The sequence below is a fragment of the Lotus japonicus genome, chromosome 1 (genome assembly GCF_012489685.1).
Source record: "Lotus japonicus ecotype B-129 chromosome 1, LjGifu_v1.2".
Lineage (NCBI taxonomy): Eukaryota > Viridiplantae > Streptophyta > Magnoliopsida > Fabales > Fabaceae > Lotus > Lotus japonicus.
The window spans coordinates 111,331,823-111,354,734 of NC_080041.1; the positions used below are offsets into that span (position 1 = coordinate 111,331,823).

At 34.8% G+C, this 22,912-nt stretch overlaps 1 protein-coding gene and 1 long non-coding RNA gene across 4 annotated transcripts; one reads left to right on the forward strand and one right to left on the reverse strand.

Annotated features, from left to right (window-relative positions):
- Positions 1 to 1,578: 1,578 nt before the first annotated feature.
- LOC130729241 (uncharacterized) lies at positions 1,579 to 10,296 on the reverse strand. 2 transcript variants are annotated; one of them, XR_009015915.1, is made up of 3 exons: positions 9,839 to 10,296; positions 2,352 to 9,096; positions 1,579 to 2,196 (listed from the first exon to the last, which is right to left on the reverse strand). It is a non-coding gene; the product is annotated as an uncharacterized LOC130729241 (long non-coding RNA). The 2 variants fall into 2 exon arrangements; XR_009015916.1 differs by having other exon boundaries at positions 2,336 to 9,096.
- Positions 10,297 to 16,845: 6,549 nt separating this feature from the next.
- Positions 16,846 to 22,698, forward strand: LOC130729243 (telomere repeat-binding protein 5-like). Of its 2 annotated transcripts, XM_057580919.1 has the most exons (11): positions 16,846 to 17,195; positions 17,904 to 17,995; positions 18,231 to 18,428; positions 18,531 to 19,404; positions 19,509 to 19,724; positions 19,817 to 19,870; positions 19,968 to 20,047; positions 20,406 to 20,647; positions 21,092 to 21,418; positions 21,683 to 21,746; positions 22,254 to 22,698. In XM_057580919.1, exons 3-11 carry the CDS (start codon positions 18,348 to 18,350, stop codon positions 22,413 to 22,415), a joined length of 2,100 nt encoding a protein of 699 aa, XP_057436902.1. In that variant the 5' UTR covers positions 16,846 to 17,195; positions 17,904 to 17,995; positions 18,231 to 18,347; the 3' UTR covers positions 22,416 to 22,698. The 2 variants fall into 2 exon arrangements, with proteins under 2 accessions (XP_057436902.1, XP_057436901.1); XM_057580918.1 differs by lacking the exon at positions 17,904 to 17,995.
- Positions 22,699 to 22,912: the final 214 nt, after the last annotated feature.

A 22,912-nucleotide genomic window follows, 5' to 3' on the forward strand; every position in this document is an offset into this window, starting at 1 on the left:
GTTTTGGTTGGGTCTGCAGGATCTTAGAGGGTATTTTTTGGCTGGTTTTGCTTTTTGGATCCCCTTTGAGAGGGTGAAAATTAAAACCGACATAAAACTTCTAGCCATCCATAATGTTTTAGTACAAAACAATAATACACCAAATAATAGAGTGTAGGAAGTCATGCAAAAGGTCATGCAAATTTCTCCTTTTTACGCATCTCCCAGAAGAAATCATAATTTCAATCTATAGAGGAAAAGAAAAACAAATTAGTATAAGTTTATTATAAAGATAATAAAAAATTGCTTGGAAATTTTATCACTTGGCATTAGTGGAAGATTAAAGGATTAATAACACTCAAATATTATTATAACAACCTCAATTATTCATTCAATTACTAAGTCAAAATAAAAATAGATTAAGTTGTATTTAAATGATTTCTTTCAATTTCAATTTAATTAATATTTTAACCGTTATGTTTTTCATGAACATTAGCTTTATGAGTAAATGATGTTTAAATAATTTTCTTTCAATTTAGATTTAACTCTATATTGGTTTTAGTTTAAAATTTCAATATTGGATAATTCAAATTCAAATTCAAATTCAAAGATTTTTTTTAAAAAATAAAATATTTGTATTTATTTCAATTTGAACTTTTACCTAAGTCTAATTCATATTTATATATCTGATATTTCTTCCTTAAATAGTAACTCATTCTATTATTATTTTTTAATTTATTAATTTAAATAATTTTTAATCAAGTTTCATATATTACTCTTATAATTTTAATTTTTCTAACACTTTCGCATATCTCATTTATTCAACCTTAACACTACAGTAAACAAAGTGTGTGAGTGTCATAAATAATATTTATTCATGACATTAATTATTATAATTGCTAATATAGAATGGAACCTTAGGAATTTACATTTTATAACTGCTAAAAATTTATTGAATGAACTTCAACTTTATACCTTATGCCTCTTTACTATCCAATTGTAAGTTTTACCCAATTCCATGTAAATGATATTGTTTCAAATTACATGACACTAAGATTTATCAATTAGTTATAAGATATAAAAAGTATTATTTATATTTTTATGTCTTGGCTTGCTATTATTTTTTATACTATTAACATATAAAATTTTCCATCAACATCTCTATAATATTCTTCAACCCATTATGTTATCAATTTTAGTCTTAAATTTTTATTATATTAATAAATAGATATTAGTATGCACAACTTTTACTATTATAATTTACTAATAATATAAATAAAAATAAGTAATGTACCAATGAACTTGAACATTCTTCTATCAAATTTAAGCAAATTTTCTAGATTTAACATATGCACAACTTTTACTATTATAATTTACTAATAATAAAAATAAAAATAAGTAATGTACCAATGAACTTGAACATTCTTCTATCAAATTTAAGCAAATTTTCTAGATTTAACATTGATTTGGAGTAATTTAAGTCGATGCAAGAACATAATGATTTCAAGGAACTTACAAAACCTTGATGAACAAGTTTGGGTTCTTTAACCGTTGTCTCTTTAATTTTTATTCAACCCACGCCTCTAAAGATGTATATGTCTCTATTAAAGTTGGATATCCCTCCTTCTTTTCTGGTACCGATAGAACAAATCATTTGAAATATTTAACTCAAACTCTTGTCAAGTATAGAAGAATATATGGATGGGACAAAATGATATTAATTTTTAAGGATAAAAAAAGTATAAGAAGAGTAAAGCCGGAATAGATACAACATCAGGTAAAGATAACAATCATGATTTGGAAGCTTGATCATCCTCATCACACGTATCATTATTGTTGCAACAACTATCCTTCAAGGGTGCATTTTCCTAGTCAATAAAGTTTGCCTTCCAAGTTGTTCAACTATGGAAGCAAGAATCCTTCATCTTGGTTATTTAAACCAAATTGCAAACACAAATTCTTATTTTTGTGTTTCAAACCCATGCAAAAAATGGTGCAAGTAGAGTCCTCGTCCAACAAAATGCCAAAAAAGGTGTAAGTTGAGTCATTTCCCAACAAAATAGCAATTTGTAAATTCAAGCATGAATGTTTAAGGAAAACTACATTTTAAAGGAAAAAATACAAACTTATTAATTATTTCTTTACACAATTGTCTCGCTTTGCTTGTTTCCTCATAACACACTCATTTGTCCTCTTCTCCACTCGCACAATTGGAACCTGAAATTAAGAAAAACCAAACGATAATATTCGAAATTAGAAGCTCAAGCCTTTGTATACCCACTCACTTTAAAAAAAAATGAGAAAACATAAAAAAAAAAAAAAAGAAGATAAAATAGAAGGGAAAAGCAAAAAATACATGGAAGAACATTCACCATTTGGAAGCTTGATCAAGCTTGAAGGGTCAATGATTGATCTAATTTAAACCAAATAAGAAGCAAAATAAAGGTAAGAAAACCACAAAAAATAGTATGGAGCAAAGGGGTATTTATACTCGTAGTTTAAGGTTTAAAGAAGATTGAAGGTCTAAAAAACTGAAGAAGATTGAAGGCCTCTTCAAAGGTTCTAAAAAATTGAGCTTAGTGAATTCATTTTGGAATGCCAAAAGACAATGAGATTACTATGAAACTGACTTTTCTCCTGAAGCTGAAGAGTTACCACAAAGTTATCAACGGCTAGGACTGAATCTTTGAAAAATTATGTGGATTTTTACTAAAATACCCATGCTGAAAATTAGGTTGTAGTGCAATAGATTATTGAATGACCAGCTTGCCCTCAAGACTGCAGAAACTCTGCTTTTATATATAGTATAGATAGATAGATGTCATTCATTAACCTTTTTCACGATTACAGTACTTCAAGACTTGTGTAGGAATATTCAGGGATCAATCCCTGGATGGTGTAATTTATCTTTCCGTTATACCAAAAAAAGACTTGTGTAGGAATGATTTGGTGTGACTGAATAGTTCATGACTTCATGTCCAACTTTCTGGCATCAGAGAAATTTATTCATGTTATCGCCACACTCACTCTCACAATTCAAATATTCTACATTTAAGTTTGCAATATGTAATAAAAAGTTAGTTACGCACCACATTTAAGATTGCAAAATATAAAAATGCGGGACATTGAAAAAGAGGATTGTGATAGGTATCTTCTATTCTCATGGGAATGAAAGTTACATTTAATAATATCTTCTCACTTATATAATTCAATCACCTGTTTTTTGAACGAAAAAAAAAAACAGAAACAAATGGACTACAAATATTAGAAGACAAAATTGGATGAAGCCCAAAGAGAAGGCAAAAATAGGTAGATAAGTGCTTTTCAATGCAAAGTCGATTGGTGGTATGAGTTTCAGGGACTTTGAACTCATGAACACGGCCCTGTTAGCAAAATAAGCTTGGAGAGACTTGGAAAATCCAAATTCGATATGGGTTAAATCCTTAAAGGCACTGTATTTTCCTAATGACTCTTTCCTAAGGATAAATAGGAGAAGAGCATCTTCGTGGGGGGTGGGGAAGCCTACTCCATGGTAGAGACTTCCTCCTTAAACATGGGCTCTGACTTATAGGGGATGGAAAAAGCGTTGACATCTGGAAACACAAATGGACCAGCTCGGGTGTCATTCTAGGGGCTGGCCAATCTCATCAGGAAATGTTGGTTGAAGAGTTAATGAAGCCTGAGGACAGAAAGTGGGACACTGAGAAAATTTGGCAGATCATTCCTAACCATAGAGTCTACGAAGTCCTTAATACCCCCATTAGTTGGACACAACAAAAGGACTCCCTAATCTGGTCTTTCAACAAGCAAGGAGTGTAGCTACTTTGTAGCTATTAAGAGCTCTCATCCTCGTATGATGGCCTCTCATCTAGGATGGATTCGCACAACCTGTTGTGGAAGCATATTTGGGGTGCCTCTCTTCCCCATAAAATTAAACATTTTTTCTGGTCAGTTTTCAACAATGCGATCGTCGTTAGGAGTAACATTGTTCAAAGACATATCACAAGGGACCCAATCTGTCCCATTTGCCATAGCAAAGATGAATCGGCAGCCCACGCTCTCTTGTAGTGCAATTGGACTAGACCAGTGTGGTTTGGTTCCTTTTTGCAAATCAACCCTAGCACTAATCCAGAATTGTCTATGCGATCTTGGCTCTCTCATATGATCTCTCAATTTGGCCAGGATAAGGACCAAGTGGCTCATGCTTTCTCATCTCTGGGTTTCCTTTTATGGGAGATTTGGAAAGCTCGCATTAATGTCGTGTTTTATAACTCCCTCTTGGTACCTATGCAAGTCATCATTGCAGCTCACATTGCGCAACAAGAATATCAGCAAGTAGCAGCAGCCACTAGCCACCGCGTGCCTCATCCAAAGACAACAAGAGGACAAAGTACCCATTGGAAGAGACCACCAGAGGGTTTTATCAAGTGTAATTTGGATGCTACTTTCAAGAACCCAATGAACAAGCAGTAGGAAGTATTATTCTCAGGGATCATGATGGTTACCTGTTGACGGGCCACACTAGGTGTAACACCCTCTAAACCCCGTATAAATATTATAGCTTAAATCAGAGTAAAATGCATAACATAGAGGGTGTCACATTTATTCTCCAGAAACATAACTCAAAACACCTGTCATGCTCATAATAAATATATAAATTTTCCAACTTTAATGTCTCAACATCATATGCATAGCACAACGGATTTATTTCAACTCCAAAATTTAACATAATCCAAAAATAAATAAAGAGAGTTCATAAATTATCTCATAACATTCAGGTACAATACTAAACGTTTCCCCGTGTTACATAACAGAGCATGACTCCCCTAACTAAACCATAAATGAAAGATTAGCTCCTTCAACTAACCCTCGCGAGAAACTCCACTATCCCCAGTACCTGAGCGATGTCGCATAGAACATCATTCCAACAGAAGGGTGAGAACACATATCATGTGGATAAGCATAATAATAAATAATGTAAAAGTTTATCTATGTTCCACATAAATTCTTCACACTCCACTAACAAATACTCCCTCCGTTCCTAATTATAAGACCTAGTTTCAAAATTTTCATGTTCCTAAATATAAGACCTCTTACAAAAATCTAGTAAAAGGTTTTGTACTCTTTCATATTCACCCCTCACATTAATTGTATGTTTTCAATTCCAAAGTTACCACCTACCATTAATTACTACTATTCCAACTAACTATGAATGCAATGATTATTAGTGAGAGAAAATGACAAAGGGTAAATAGGGAAGAATGTATGCATTTTTAAAAAACCAATACACTAATTAGTCACATTAAGTGTTTTCTTAATAAGCGCAATTTTTTGGAATAGGTCTTATATTTAGGAACGGAGGGAGTAATAAATTAGGTAATTTAATATAATCAATCAATCTCACAGTTATGACAATACTCAATAATTCATAGCATCAAGTAAGCAAATATTATTGTATCCAATTACCACAACATCAAATCCCAAAAAAATATCACAATTATCATTAATTATCACCAACAACTCCCTAACACATATGACTCAAGTGAGACCCGTGTAAATGTCTTTGGTACCAAAGTTGTTATCCTTAGCGGTATCACTGCGTCCACTCCAGACAGATAACCACCAATCAAGCCCTCGCTCTAGGCTTTCAAAACCGCTCCAGTTTTGGGACAAGTCACTAGCCTCCACGAGAACTAGCAAACATTGCCTCTTGACAACTATGCAGTGTATTGTGCAAAACTCAACTAGCATATGCATATTAAGACCATCTCCAAGTCTTAATTATTTTAGCATATTCATCACCATCTCAACAATTCAAATCATCTCCAATTTCACAAAACACACACTTACATGTTATCAATCACACAACTTGCAATCACAGTAACTTAACAACTTAACACATAACATCAATTCAGAAATAACATCATATAATGAACTATTAAACATATGTAAATTAAATATAATTCATATATAACAGGTTCTGCAACTATTATAAAAAAATTGGATTCTTCCTAATTTTCCCCAAAAACTTGTCATCTCCTTGCACCATCCTTCTCATGCGCGCGCTACCGCGCGCACCACTACCGACATGCGCCACCTCCATCGCGCGCAACCCTCGCCATGGCCGCGCGCCACTGCGCCTTGCGTATCACCATGCGCGCGCACCACATCTTTTTTCGAAAACAACATTTGCACCTAAAATGACTAATTTTATTCAAAACGGTTATAAATTGTACAGCAAACTAGGCGAAATTTTAAATACCTCAAATACACTCTGAAAAAATCCAATATTTTAAACATGATTTCCTATACACGTTTTCTAAATCTCTTTAAATTTTCAAGTCGAAATTCAAAGTACAAAATTCATGAAAAATCTAACACTAACAGCAGTTCGTGAGAAACGAGACAACTTAGCCTATCCTCACTAATACGCATATAACTCGAGCTATCGACGTCGGAATGACGTGAAAACAGCGGCAAAAGTTTTATAACAGAAAGGGCTACAACTTTTATGAAGACTACTGTTTCAAATTCGGTCATTAACACAGCTCAAAATAGGGTTCTAGAGCTCGTAAATTTCTGCAGCCTCATGCGCGACGCGCTACCCCCTCTCTTCCACCCACAATTCATAACCCTATATTCAACTATCCACCTTCAGTTTAGAAAAAATTGCATCCTAGGGTTCCTAAATCAGGCTTTCTATCATTATCCACTATCATACCAATCCAAAGAACATGAATTCAAACCCTTACCTTTTGAAGATCAAATTCTAGGTTTTCTTCTCTTTTCTCCCCTTCTCTCTTTCATGCTTCTTTTCTTCTGCTCTGCTAACTCCTCCAATTCTCAAATTCTGATTTCACTCTTTCTATTTCACTCCTAACCCTAAAATAGTCTTAAAATGGACCTCACTCCCAACTACTCACTTAATTATCTAATAACTTCACTTAATCGCCTTATTATATAATAAAATCTCATAATCACCTTATTATATAGTAAAATCACCTATTTATTCAAATCACTATATAACCTAATAATAATTAAAATAAATTAATAAATATTCTACTAATCGGAAAATGGGGTGTTACACCAGGAATTTCTATGCAAAATCCCCCTTGATGGCAGAAGCAGTAATCATGCGCAATGTTGTAGCTTTTGCTCAGAGCATGGGGTGCACTAAAGTCCTGTTTGAATCGGATTCGCTCCAGCTGGTTCATGCCCTTGTAGAGGAATTAAAGAACAATGTGAGATTAGAAACATTGTAGAAGACATAAAAGTCATGAGACAAGTCTTCTAGACTTCTGGCTTCTTATGGACTCCTCGTGAAGGGAATGTTGTGGCACATCTAGTGGCAAAGTTGAGTAAGGATAACATAATCCACAACTCCTGGGTATGGAACCCCCCACAAGCTATTCAGTTTGCTCTAAGCAAGGACATAGATCTCTCCCGTGCGGGTCCCCGATGGATCTATCCCCACCTTCAACCCCTGGTTCGTGACTTCGTCCACCTTCCAGACCTGGGGAGTGTTGAAGCTCTTTCTGACTTCAGTTTAGCTTAGCGTTTAGTGGCCCATCTTCTTATGTGGTTTCTAATGTGTGTGGTATGGTTTTTTTTTTGTGCCATTATCCAACCACCTTGTTAACAGAATTGGATAAGAGCCTTGGTAGATATTTGAGTTTAATGCTAGCTGCGTTTTTGGCTTGTTAGGTACCACCAGTAGTCTTTCTCTGTTCAAAGCATGTCCTTGTGGGACTTTAGAGCTTTAAGTGTTTCAACTAGCAAGCTTGCTCTTTAATGTCTCTTTTCTAATAGCTTGGCTGTTTGTTGATCTGTGTTTGTGTTCCTAGCCTTGGGCTATCACTGCTTGTACAGTTCGGAGCCACAAAGCTCCATTTCCACCTTGTTGGTTTAATGACAACATTAACCATTGACAAAAAAAAACATATTACAGTTCTGGGCAATAGCATGAAAATATGAATTTGAAGTGCGTGTCGTGCTCCAAGCTTGAGCGAAGAGAAAAATAGTCGAGTTCAAAATCAAAGATCTCATCTAGAAAAATAAATTTTAATATATATATATATATATTATTGGTACAATAGCTAAACAAAAAGAAAATGAGGTTATACCCTCAAAGAGACTCCAACTCGAATAAAGTCCCTACTAATAATATCAACAAGTGTTGGGTACCAGAGTAGCAGAATAATAACACAAAACTAAAATAAGAGATGAGGGAGAAGGAAATTGACACACAATATTTACGTGGAAAACCCTCAATAGATAACGGAAAAACTACAGGCACCGGTAGAAAAGGTTTCACTAAGTGAAAGAAATTACAACACTTCTCTCTAAATACAAGGAGAGAACAAATCATACCCTCTCTTAAAATAGAAGAACACTCTCTAGGAGAACCTCACAGGAGAATATAAATTTCTTTCTCTCAACTTTTCTCTCTATTACAATTCTCATTAGAATTGCTTGATGTTGGGATGTTTCTGAAACTAAGATGGTGTGCTCTATTTATAGGCTTTTAGACTTCCCCCTTCAACATCTTGAAGAGCCATAAAAGTGGTTTTATCATTCTTTAAGTCTTTGTTGATTTGCATGATGTCATCTACTTGCTCGTCAATCTTTATCAATTTGTCAACAATCGCAACTTTGCTTCATGATTGTTATCTTGTGGCAGTGGTAATTAATAGCAACTTTCGTTAACAATCTCCCACTTTAAGTCACTTTAGTGCGTTTGCAAAATTTCTCTACCTTACTAGTTTCATGTTGCTTACATTTTTATAGACCATGAGAGGACCAACACCAAGCAAACTTGTCAGAGTTGATTGGCTTCGTCATTACATCTGCTAGGTTATCTTTGGTGTGAATTTTCTACATATCCACGCTTCCTTCTTCTACTACATCTCATAAATCACACACCATCACAGCTATCATAGATAAAGTATAAGAGTTGTAACTCAGACAAACATTAAAATCAAACAACACACACAAGGACCTAAGGAGGGTCCAACACCCATTTATTCATACTATCCTCCATCCTGAGTTGTTGGCATCTCCCCCCTTTACTTGTATTCCTTGTTACTTGTCCGCCTTGACCTATTCATGTTGCTTCCACTGCACAAAATAATAATCACACAAATATATTATATTTCTTAATTAAATTTCTTTCTTTGATTAGTTTGATTAATCCATTTAACCAATTAAACTATTTTGAAGGTTCATGTCTTAATGGAGCTGTCCAAATCCCTATTCATGGTCCAAGATAGGTCATAGACTGTCAAAGTCCCCAATAGGTCATTCAAGGTCCAAAATCATGTCTAAAGTCTCATGATCCTCATCATCATAGGGCCCTTGAGAAATTTAGGTCCATAATTCATTAAATTCATCATATTCATGGATCTTATACATCAAGTCCTTATATTCATTAAAATTTCTCTTATTTTGCAAAGTTTCATGGTTGGATACATCCCATACTAATTCTTTTCTAATAAGGTTAAAATCTCCTTAGTTAAATTATATAGAACATTTCTAACAAGTTTCAGAGCCAGAATCCATGGTTCCTCCATGTTCATGTTCATCACGAAGAAGAGAAAACAGAGAAATTTAGATTTCTCTTTTCCTTGGCTTGCAATCAGTTTATGGGTTATCAAAGCTTTCCAAAAGGTTTATAAATAAAATCCTACAACCCAAAAACTAAGAGAGCATAGACATAACTTGAAAAACCATAAAAATGAACATGTACAGGTTCTTCTTTGTTTAATTTGAAAACCATAAATTCAAGGCTTAAAAACATGTTTTTTTTATGTTGGATTATCCTTAAAAGAGGCTCACAAATGAAATCGGAACGAAAAATAACCTAAAAACACAAGTTCAGGAAATTCCAAAATAGAGCTCGCCGGAGAAGATGAAGATGCGGCGGAGCTCACGGCAGCGATGGTCGCCGGAGGTGAACCAGTGGTGGGAATGGATTCTCCTCCCTTCTATAAGAACAGAGGTGGTGAAAGCGTAGGTATTGGAGCTCAGACAAGGGAGAAAAACACGTTTCAATGTTGGATTTCTCGCCGGAATCTGGAAATTTCAAGAACACGATGAACATAATGAAGAAGAAATGATTCAAATGAGCCCAGAACTTCACGAAAATTTCCAGAATTGACTATTTAGGATACCAGGAACATGATGGTGGTGTTTTTAGAGGGATTTGAGGAGGTTTTCTTTGAAGAACATAAATGAGGAAGATGATGAGTTTTAGAGAGAGATTTAAGGCTTCTTTTTTGTATATCTAAGGCTATAAACATACAGAGTTTCTATAAAACTGAAGAGGAGCCTTCCTTTTATAAAGGATTTTGAGAGGGATGAGTGGCATGAAGAGGCTTCTTCATGTGCCACTTAACCATGGGTTTGTGACCCATAGGTGACCTTATCTTTGCCCAAAGGTCCTTGAAATGGAATTTGAGGATTCTTGAGGAACCTGGAATGAAATTGGAGTATTTTTGAGGTCTATCATGCAATTTTCTTATTTTTAGAGGTTATAAATTAATTAGTAAATAATTACATTAGACTAAAATCTAATGTCTCATAAATTAATTAAACACTAATTACTTGATTAATTCTTTTTTTTATGATCTTTAATCTAGTTAATTATTAAGCTTTATTTACTAATTACTTCGACCTAACTATATACATACACACTCATCAAACAATAATAACAACAATAATTACTATAATAATAATAATAATAAGATTATCAATATAATTCCTATGATTTTAGTAGGAGAAAAATGAGATGCTACAATACACACACATACATATAAAAAATTTAATGGAGGAAAATAATACAAATAACATTAATTTTTTGCTATGCAAACAAACAATATATAAACTATTTAACATGGATTTATAAAACAATAAAAAGTTTATGGGAGCATTTGCCCCCAAAGCCACCAATGTGGATCCGTCCTTGCCCACATCCTATAGTCGCGAGACTAATTCCACGCTCCACAGTTAAGAACTAAGTGGTAGAAGATTGGTCAAAGAATTTTTTTTCTTTCACAAGAATTGAGAATCAAATGTCAACCACTACTACTGTCAAAAGTATAAATATATGGTTCCCATTTCAAAAGAAATGAATATATGGTTCGATCCACCATATTAGTGATTATAATGATAATGACTAAAGAGTAAACTATTTTAAAAATTAATGAAGTTCAAAATAAATCAAAAAACGTGGATCTCCTTCCAACAACGCATCTCAAGCGGAAAGCGATGGAGACGGCAGCGAGACAACGAACGATGGAGACAGATCTGACCGGAGGAAGTAAAAGCCTTTCACCAAAGCGGAGAAAAAGCAAAGGATGTTTCCAACCCGGTTCGAAGGAAGGAGAAAGATGTTGTGTGAAGTGGCTACTCAAGGAGTGACGACGACGACTTGGGGAAGGAGAATAATGTCCACCGTTGTTCGATCTTCACCCTTTTTGTCATGGCATTTCTGACGGCGTTAATTATCTCCAGGTTTGAGGGTTATTTGCATAGATTGGGAGGGTTTTTAATGTCTTCATTCAGAGACAGAGGAAGATTGGGAGAACCCACAAGTTCGGGTTTGCTAGATTCTCTTCTCTGGAGGTTGTTGCATATGCGATTTACCTCCCCGATGGGTTTCGTCTAGGAGGAACGCCACTGTCGGTGGCGTGGGCGAGATTTCTGCAGCGTGGATGTGCTGGTCCGGGGGTGTTTGCAGCTAGAGATCAGAGTTCGTCAGAGTATGTTGGGGTTCTTGTTGGAAGCAGGGAAGTGGGGAATCGTCGTTTGTTGCCTATTTTCGAGGATGAAGAAATGATGTTTTCTGGTCTCTTCAGAGATGGCCCGTCGTCCCCAAGGTTCTCAACCTTGGTTCTTTTCCCAAAAACCTCTTCTGCGGATTTTAGGGGTTTTGAGGCGGTGGAGCCGGAAGACGTGTTGTTGACCTCCTATGGAGGTTCTGGACACAATGGGTTGAGGGGCCTGAGCCTTTTGGGTCTTCTCTGCGATGTACCCAACGCTGTCCCTTGTTGTTCTTTGCCTGGTAGCTCTTATATTTCCATCTCTTATGAACAAGGGGTTTCTCATTAGGGGTGTTCATCGGATTGGATCGATCCGATGAAACCGACGAACCAAACCAAACCAAAGCAATTGGATTGGTTTTTTTTGTTATTCGGCTCAAAAACCAATCCAAGCCGATAAAAACCAATGAAGATTGGTTTGACTCACGATTTCAAAAATTAAAAATGAATAAACCGATGAATCGAACCGAAGATATATATTTATTTTAAAATAGCTTAATCCAAAAACCAATGTATTTTTTAAGAAATGTTTTGAAGAAATATTGTTTATGTTAGACTTTTTATGTTTTTATGTTTGTTAGACTTATTATATTTTTTATTATTATTAATTTGTACTGGTACTAATACTAAACACTACATTAAGCATTTCTGCATTGTTAAGTACTCAAGTTGTTGATTATGGATTATAAATTATGGATTATGGATTAAGCTATGATTGAGTTATTGATTTACCATTTTTATGCATTGTTAAGTTGTTAATCATATGTCATTGCTATATATTTAAAGTTGTGTAATTGATATTAACAAAAAAAAATTGTGAAACCGATGAACCGAACCGATGCAAACCGTTCATCATCGGTTTGGTTTTGAAAACTTTTTGCTAACAATCGATCAAAAACCGAACCGCGAACACCCCTATTTCTCATGATCTTGGGTCTTCCTTACCCCGAGATCAAGTGAAAACCCCGAGGACCAGGGGAAGACCTAAGAAAGTTGAGACTGGAGGTAGAAAGAAGCAAGGTGCTAATGAGAGCTTTGATGCTGCTGTGACAATGGAAGCAGGCTTTACTGATGCGGAACAGATAGAGAAAGAGCTGATGGTGTTTCCGGCGGAGAAGTCAGAGCCTATGGCCTTTTGACCAGAGCGAGGAGTGTCGTTTTGATGGAGAAGCGCTTACTCGCTTAGACTTGAGGTATGATTGCTCTGATGATATTCCTCTCTTTCAAATTGCTAATGAGATCAAGGCGCACAAAGCTTCTCAGTGCCGTTGAGGGTGAGTTCTGGATTGTGGGCGGGTTTTTCTAGGTCCTTTAAGAGCCTTTGGGTAGTGTTTTGAGAGAGCAACATTTGGTTTTTGAGGTTGTTGTATCTATTTGTCGTTGTTTTGGGTTGGTTTTTGCTCTTTTTGGGATGGTCAGTCTTGACCGTGTGCATAGTTTTAAAACTCGGTTAGTTTTTTGTCAGACCGGCGAGTCACCCATTTCATTTTTTTAATTATTTTTTAAAATCTTTTGTTAATGGGTAATGCATGTGAGGCCCAATTAGACTAGAGTGGTGCTGGCTAATTATTATTTAATACGGTGGACCTTTCATTATTTTTGTAAAGTCTGTTAACAACATTTTATTGTTACAGTGAGCTTTTTTTTTTGAATTATGCTAACAATATGATAAAAGTGGACAAAAATTAAATAATTCTTAAAATATGGTGAAAAGGAGGACTCGAACACGGGACTTGTAGGAAATATTGGAAAACATGTACCACTGGACCGATGTTATTTGATTATAACATGTTGTCTAAATTTATACCTTAACTTTGCATTGTAATGGATATTTTTAGAATATTTTAATATAGACCGAGTCAAACAGTCCGCCCATTAACCCACTGGTCCGACCAGTTACTCATTGACTCAGTACCTCGGTCGAGTCGACTACCGAGCCGAGTCTTAAAACATTGACTGTGTGGATTTTTTGATACCTTGTTGAGGAGATTGTATACCCTCTCATTATTATTATTATTATTATTATTATTATTATTATTATTATATATTCTGTTAAAAAAAATTAATGAACACGGAAATGTAATATCTTAAAAATTAGGACTATATAAAGCTAAATCTTAACATTTTTATTAGGATTAAAAATATATTTTACCATGAATATTATCAATATCAATCAATATATATTAGAAAAGAAGAACTTCTATCAGGCTGATTTAGTGACGTGTCATTTTCATGTTAATTCTTAGTGACATGTCATTCCCACGTTAATTCTCATTAAAAAAAATCCACGTGTCATTTTCAGGTTAATTATCATAAAAAAAAATACATTTTTAAATACATTTTTAATTGTCATTTTGTGATTGTTTTGTTTAATTTCATGTATGCTTTAGTATTTGTTGGTGGTTTCAGTCATGCTTCCATATCTCTTAAATAAACTAATGCTGTGATGCTTCCTCTTATGCAACCCTTATTCTGAATGTATTTAATCGGCCAATTAATAGCAGACGTACATGCTTTTATCATTCCCATTGCAAGTTTATTTAATTGCATCATTGACTTCCAGTTTTGGCTGCCAAAACTTCATCAACAATGTCAGTGAGAAACTCTTTCAGAAGAAGAGACGTCCAACAAATTTGACCCAGGATCCTAGTTAAAGAAATGAGATTTAGGTAAGATACTTATTCATATGATTGCTTTCAATTCCATATTTTGCTATTTTTCTTATTAATTAATAGCTTTTTTTTGTTGTCAATTGTAAATCGCTTTTAGACATAGCTATAGTCTTTTTTATTTTGCTTTACTAGCTTTTTTTTTAATTAGTACATGGGTTAAAATTCTAAATTTGCTTAACTAAAGGTCTGATTCTATATGATTTTCAAGCAGTTTCCTATTTGGCTCAAGAATGTTTGGGGTTATGGTCCGGGAACTGCATCCTTATACATGTCACATCCATGGGTATAAGTTGTACTCATAGCTGCATCTTTATAACTCATAAGTTATATTTAGTTTGGCTTCATAACTGATACTTGAACTTTTGCTTAGTGGGAAGCAAGCCTTAACACAATTAATGAGCTGAATGGAAAGGGAATGTGGGTAAGGAGAATGTGGCCTCTGCTCTTGCTCACCTTTTTTTTGTTAATTCAATTATTTTCCACTACCTAAACATTATTTCATTGTTCCTCTCAATTTGTTTTGTCCATCTCACATGTGCAATGTAAGCTCTTGCTTGGTTTGCAACTTGGTTTTGTATTTTTTTTCTATAACAGATGCATCATCTTGCACAATTTAAGATCCTTCCTAATGATGTAGAGTAAAAGAAAGACATTGATGCTCTCAATTACCAAAGAAGCATGACGATGATTGATGATCTGTGATGGATTTGCAAGAAAAGGAGCCTGAGTTCTACACCAAGGATAGTATAAAAGGTGTTATTCTAAATACAGTTGGTGGCTACTATACAGCTTTAAGGGACCACACTTCTTGATAAATGGTGGCAAAAAAGAGCACGCAAAGATCAATGTTTGTTGTAATGGTGTTTCAAGGTGTTGTCACCTATGTATAAGTAAATTTTAAAATCTTCTTTTTAACTTTAGAGATTTGTTTATGCATATGTAACGTGAGATATTGTTTTATATATAAAGTATCATTATATTTTTTTTAAACAATCATTATATTCTAAACTAATTGATTGATATTGTGTTAAATTACAAATAAAATCAAATGAGATACCAACCGAATGCATTCAGTTATAAATGGAGAGGAGAAATTTCTGCACCAATAATTTATTACCAAAACAAATCTTTGGCTAATTTAAAAATTTTAAATATGAGAAACTTTTTAATAAAATATTAAAATATTCTTTTTAACTTTAGAGATTTCTTTATGTATATGTAACATGGGATTTTGTTTTATATAAAGTTATCATTATATTATTTTAAACAATCATTATATTCTAAACTAATTGATTGATATTATGTTAAATTTCAAATAAACTCAAATGGGATACCAACCGAATGCATTCAGTTATAAATGGAGAGGAGAAATTTCTGCACCTAAAATTTATTACCAAAACAAATCTATGTTGACTAATTTGAAATCTATGCAAAATTATTTTTGTCAGTTTAAGGTCCGTAAATTTTGTACAAAGTATGATATATTTCATAAATTTTGTAGGTACCCTGCAATATTAACTCAAACTTGGATGAGTTCAAATAAACAAAATGATGTCATACTTTATGATTTATTTTTCACAACCCTAATTTGTGCTACTATGACATTCTTTTTTTTTCCATGATTAATATGCGTTTATCATCTGCTTTATTATAATTGTTCTTACATTCTTAGTATGTTAAATTTTTTAAAATTCAAAATATTGATTGATGTATCAAATACAATAGACACATTCTTTTTTTCATGATTAATATGTGTTTATCATCTGCTTCATTATGATTGTTTATACATTCTTAGTATCTTAAATTTTTTTATAATTTAAAATATGATCGATGTATCAAATACAATAGACATATTACCCGTGCAATGCACTGGGTAAAAAAACACTAGTTATTAAAATATTTAAAAAAAAATTTGTAATGCACGATGTAAACAAATATATCTTAAACATATATTTCAAAATATATTTTACCATTTTAAATGCAAAGATGAAGATTAGTAATTTAAAATTGATGGATCACGAGCAATAGAATATTCTTTCGTGATCTCTTATCCAATACATCCCTTATATTTTTACGACCTCCCTTATCATTTTTCTTTTTCTTTCAATTTCTCTCCTAAAAGATTTTTTCATTTTCATTAGCTGGTCAAACTTCACAATAAAAATAAAAGAAAAACGTGAGTGAGCGAGCGTCATTCGCGATCGTGCGGACGAGAAGAAGTCACAGGATTCAAACAAGATCCACGTGTCAGAATCCCATGACCGAATTGCGTGGAACCGGTCTTAAACCATCCACCTACTATATCCGGTGTCTCCCCTGCAATCACCGATAGCTCCGGTGACACGCGGTCAATGCTTATAAACTCTTGGGGTTTAAGGCATAGCTTCGTGGTTTTCAGAGGGGTTTTACTTTTCTCGCTCAGATCACAAGATGATAACAACAACTTCAGATTTCAGATTCTGAGACACAACAACAACAACAACAACAACAACAACAACAACAACGCAATCTCACACGTGCATCACAAACCAAACCAATTCCTCAAATGGGTCTTGTCTCAATCCATGTTTTCTTGCATAAATGAGACAATTCTTGTCTCTGATGGAGTTCTTTTCGGTTTGAATCCTCTGATCTCACATTTGCCTGAAAATTCCATGAATTTGCCGAAATTTCAGTTCTTTGGGGGTTAAATTTTTGATCTGTCATCAACAATCTGTGTTAAAAGGTGACCAAACATGTTTAACTTTGATGGGTTTTGTTTTGTTCATACCCAGAATTTTGTTTGTTTGTTTTTTCTTTTTTAACTGCTGGGTTTATCCTTGGGGTTTGTGATTACCTTCGTTCTGGGAAAAAGATGAAATTTTGACGTGTGATTTCATATTGGGTCTGTTTTGTGGTTCCTGAACAAAGTTTTTTCTGATATCTTACAATACTTGGGCAGTTTCATTTTGTGTATTCCCTTCTGCTTCTATGTTTCCTGCATCCATAGTTTGGTTGATCCTTCATTTTCTTCAACTTGAGCTTGTGATCAGTTGATCTCTGATTTCATGTCTGCACATGGTGGCGTATGCTTTTTCGCTTTTGGTTGATGAATTGGTTGTTTTCTGTGATGGATCCTCATCCTGGATTTAAGATCGCTTTATGGTTTTATGATCGCTTCTCTTGAACTTGTCTGGAATCTGGTCTCGCTTTGGAATCTCTTTAATTGTGTGCTTATTTAACTTTTATGTTCCATAATTGTTTGGTATTTATGTTTGCAAATTATATCTTACACTCAGCTGAATTATCTTCTGTCTTCATCTGTATCTGTTTTCATTTTCTTACTCCTACCTTCAAAGGTTTTATCTTTTTTGTCATGCACCTATTTTCCCATTTTATAGAGATGAAGTTATATACATACATATATATTTAGTCAATGATCTTCGTCGTTAAGGTGCTTGGATCCAGAGGAAGAGACTGAATTGGCTCCTAGGAATGTCCTATTTGGTTTCGTAAGGATCGGGGGCCTCAAAACCTCAACTTCAGGTTTTGACATATGGGTTGAGTTTTGTTGCATAACAAAATGTAAACTGTTGAAATATTGTTTCTTGCAAGTGAAAAAGATGAATTTAATCTTTCTTCAGAAATATTCTGTCTTCTCGGGCTCCATTGGTTTGAAAGAGTGGTTTAGTGGAGTTTATTGTCTATCAGACAACATGCTTTATTATTCACAACTTAATTTAGTAGAGTGATTCTTAATTTGGTGTACATTTATTTTCAGGCTTTCAAATTGAGACTGGTGGGGTCAAGCGAGTATTCAAGTATTTTGCACAATGGATATTGGGTTACTGATGTTATGCGTTTAATCAAATCCTTATTTTGACATGGTTCCAGCGATATGGTGTTGCAGAAGAGGCTAGATCATAGATTTAATGGCTATCAGGTGCCAACCAAGCCCCGAGCTACCCGCTCCCCTAGGGTAAATAAGTTCTGCTTCTCATGGGGTGCTGATTAATACTATCTATTTATTTTATTGATTATGAAAACAATCAATGTGATTTTTTAATGTGATGTTTTCTAGGGGAGGGCTACATTTCAAAGAAAGGTGGAAGACAACCAAATGCTCGCATTTGAGTTATTGGCCACCGTAGCTGGCGATTTACTGCAAGAGAATCAGAATCCTACCACTTCTTGTAATGGATCATCAGAAAAGGATCAGGGTGGATTTGTTAAAGAAGAAAACCAAGATGCAAATAAACCATTCAAAGCTGAGCTTTCTGATGAAGCAAGTTGTGACAGAAGATATCAACAATTTGTTAAAGAAGGGTGTCTAGATGCAAATATGCCATTGAAAGCCGAGCTCTCTGATGAGGGAAATAGTGATAGAAAATCTATCTCTAATCTATCTTCAGAAGTGTACGATAAACATTGCTGTATGAAGGAATACCTGCATCCTGAAATTGATGGTCATTCATTCATTACTTCTACAGTTACAAGTTCTAGTTGCTCGGAGAGGTTTTTGGCTGAGATGGTGGTGGATGAAAGAAGGCATAACGAAATGAAAAAATCTGCTTGCAAAGTTGAATTAGGTTCCACTGGATGTCCAAATAGTATTGGTTGCAAGTTAGATGATGATGCAAGTAAAGTAAATGACGAGCTGCATAAGCTTGAGAAAGTACCAATTGGTACTGGGACTGGTGTGTGCTGTTTTGAGGATCCCTTGGATGAAAAACCTCCGGCACTAATCAACACCAAGTTGTCTGGGTATGACGACAATGTACCAGTAGTTAGTAGAGATGATGACGAAAACTTTTCCGGGTGTGCTCACCCTAGTACCAAAACAAGGCCCTTTAGGCCAAGAACATGTATAGTTGAACAAAGAATAGGTAAAAATTTGGCTTCTAAATATCAAAAGGTTGCTCAAGAATCAAAGCATGATACACTTCCTAACAGTGGTGAGTTCATGCTTATCATATGGAATTTCTGGCTTTCTTGTTTCTTCACCTATGCTGCATCTTTTCTTGTTTACTAATCTGTTTTTCAATTGTAAACATGTTAGTTTCTGATGGAAATTTGAAGCCAGTTTATAGCAGTAGGAGGGACTATTATAAACGCCAAAGATCTGAAATGAATATTCCTTTCAAAAAGAGGAAGCTTTTTAACTGCAGCTCTGGTTCAAATTCTAACGGATTTATCAGAAGTGGCCGCACTTATAAGTCACCTGAGAATGACATGAATCAAGGTGTTTCTTATTCATCTTCTGGGATCAGCAAAGGTTTTGCTCTAAACAACCTCCTCGTATTCAAGCCACTGAATTTATTGGTCTCGGAAATCTGTTGCTAAACAAGTACCAAATATTTGATGCAGATCCTGGAATGGAAACACATAAGCACTCTGCATTACAATCTAGAAATCCTCATGGTATGGGAAGATTGAGGGGGTGATTCTTTATTACTCTTTTACTTGACTAATGTCTTCAAAGTGGTTCTTACACGAAGACATTTTTTCTTTTAATCAGTGAAACTTAGGATCAAATCTTTTAGAGTGCCAGAGCTTTTTATCGAGATTCCTGAAACTGCAACCATTGGGTCCTTGAAGGTATAATAAAATTCTATTCTGTCATATACATAATCGTCCTCTCTTGTATTTAGATGTGAATGATGGATGACATGAGACATCTGTTTGTGTTTTCATGGCCTGCTCTTTCTACCATGTGGTGTGAGAGTGATCGGATCAGGATCGTCTCAGGTGAAAACTTCTCATGACACTATCATGTTGAAATCTGATGTTTATCTCTCTCTTCATATGTACTAAATAAGTGAATCCCTCTGAATATTTATGAAGAGAGAGATAAACATAAAGTTTCACATGACATTGTCATGTAACATGGGAGGATCATAATCCGTGTGATCATAGTTGCATCTCTCACATAAGTGGCTAACATTTTGGTCTGCAGAGGGCAGTGATGGAGGCAGTGACTGCTGCACTTGGAGGCGGATTGCGAGTCGGTATGATTTTCCATGGAAAGAAGGTTAGAGATGACAGCAAAACTCTAATTCAGACTGGAATTTCTCATGATAACCAGCTGGATACTTTGGGCTTCACCCTGGAGCCTAATTCTTCAAAAAATATACCACTGACATGTGCTGCAGATTCTCTCCATGTTCTTGGTGGGGACATGCCTCAGTCTTTAATAGGGTAATGCATAGCCTCCAACTGAATGCATTAAAGTTCCCAACTACTTGGAACTAGAATAAGCTGTCACTGCTTTTTGGTTTAAATTTCATGGAAGGCGTGTTTGGAAATCCTTGTAAAAATGATTTTATAGCCATAATCAATTTTGGGGAGAAGCTTCTGTGGGGAGCTTCTGACTCTTAGATTTGATTCTGAGAAAAGAGAAGTTGTTCCTAACATGCTAGAAATGTTAATTATACACACAATATTTCCCTCTCATAACTCTCATAACATAATGGGCCAAACTCACTTTATATGAATCATGTGAGTTGCATTACATTTGCAACATAACTCATTTTCATAAAGAGCACCGAATATGGTGTTTAGTATCATTTTTTTTTGCATAGCCCATAGTTTTCTATAATTGTTATTTTTGTTTTTATCTAAGAGTAGATGATTAATATTCAGGCATCGCTCCAGTCCAGCTGTAACTCATGAGAGGATTAAGGGCTTCTCTAACATGTTACCTGAGCATCAAGTAGCCAGTTTAGGTAATTTTGTTGAAAGTGATCATGATTCAGCACCTTCTCCTATCAACACATCAGTTGAAAAAAACTTGAAAGATTCTAAAGAACTTGTTACTGTTCCTGAAATGAGTAAGGATGCACTAGCTGTGCTACCTGTGCACCAGAAATCAAAGCGAACTGAGAATGTTCAGCGTCGAATTCGTAGACCTTTTTCTGTTGCTGAAGTGGAAGCACTGGTCCAAGCCGTTGAGAAACTGGGAACTGGAAGGTAAGATCTACCCCAACTAAATAGTTATCCTTGCATTACATGTTTTTATTTTCTGTTTCCACTAATAATAACAAAAATGTTATTTTGTTTCCATTTTAGTTTTTTTTTGAATATTTGTATAAGTAATAGTGAAAACAAGGGGACACAATTGTACCTACTATCTAATGGTAAGAGATGGAAAAAAAGAGTCTTAAATCTGTTGTTCATTTTGTATTTTCTTTTGACAGTCCCTTTATAAATTTTTTTTTTGGTGCCAAAAATCAGGTGGCGTGATGTTAAACTTTGTGCTTTTGATGATGCAAAGCATCGGACATACGTGGATTTGAAGGTAAAAACTTAAGTGACCCTTGTGGATAAAGACATTCTTATTTAGATATTGTATCAAGGCAAGTAATTGCTTTTGTATTAGGTAAGCTATCTATTGCTTCATTTGTCCTGTTTCTCTCTCTGATTGGCACTGATTGAAATATTTTGTCCCCAAATTCTGCCCTACCAATAATTTTGTTTTACATATCAGTTAAAAATCACCATGTAAGTTTGTAACTCCATTAGTGGGACATGAAATTGAGACACCATTTGGGAACAGAAGATCTTGATCCGATTAGTACCTGTTCTATGTGAATGTTCATTGCCTAATGCTCTTTGTCACTAGTTTGGTTTATCACTTACCAAAATAGAATTTGATATATAAAAGTTTAAACAACATGTTTGTTCTGTTTTGCTATGAATAAAAGAAGAGCAGAGCAAGGTCACTTTCATTAGCATTATCAATTTAGTTTCCTTATTTAGCATGGCAAAAGTGTTGGCATGTGAATATTGGTATGGGATGGTGCAGGATAAATGGAAAACATTGGTGCACACGGCAAGAATATCACCTCAGCAGAGGAGGGGGGAGCCAGTTCCCCAAGAACTTTTGGACAGGGTCTTAACTGCCCATGCTTATTGGTCCCAACAGCAGAGTAAGCAACAGCCAGAAACTTGCCTTCTCCTTCAATGAAAGGGGTTGTCAGCAGCAGCACATGGCTTTGTAGATAGGTTGGGTGTGCAGGTTTATGTCCCTTTTGTAGGGGGTTGTTATCATTTCACTTTTTTTTTTGTATCTATGAAAAATATCTGTTTTATCACTTTATCTACCATGTAAAAATTGGTGACAAGGAAGAAAGTGAAGCCTGGAGAGAATTTGTGACATTCTCTTTACTCTCATGGAGAGGGCTCCTTCTTGTAAATGGTTGATGCAATAAAGAGCTTGCCAATTGTTATGTTTCAACATTTATCAGAGATATGACTGATTTATTCTCACAACCGACAGTCATGAGACTAATCCTTTCAATGTCTGGAAATCATATTAAGTGTGTATGTCTCTCCTAACTAATCATTTTTCATATACACCGCCCAATGATCAAACCCTTGACTAAATCATTTAGAGCATCTCCAATGCATAGTTGCTAGTTGGGTTGCTTAAAAACTATTTCGGTGGGTCCAGACTGACACATA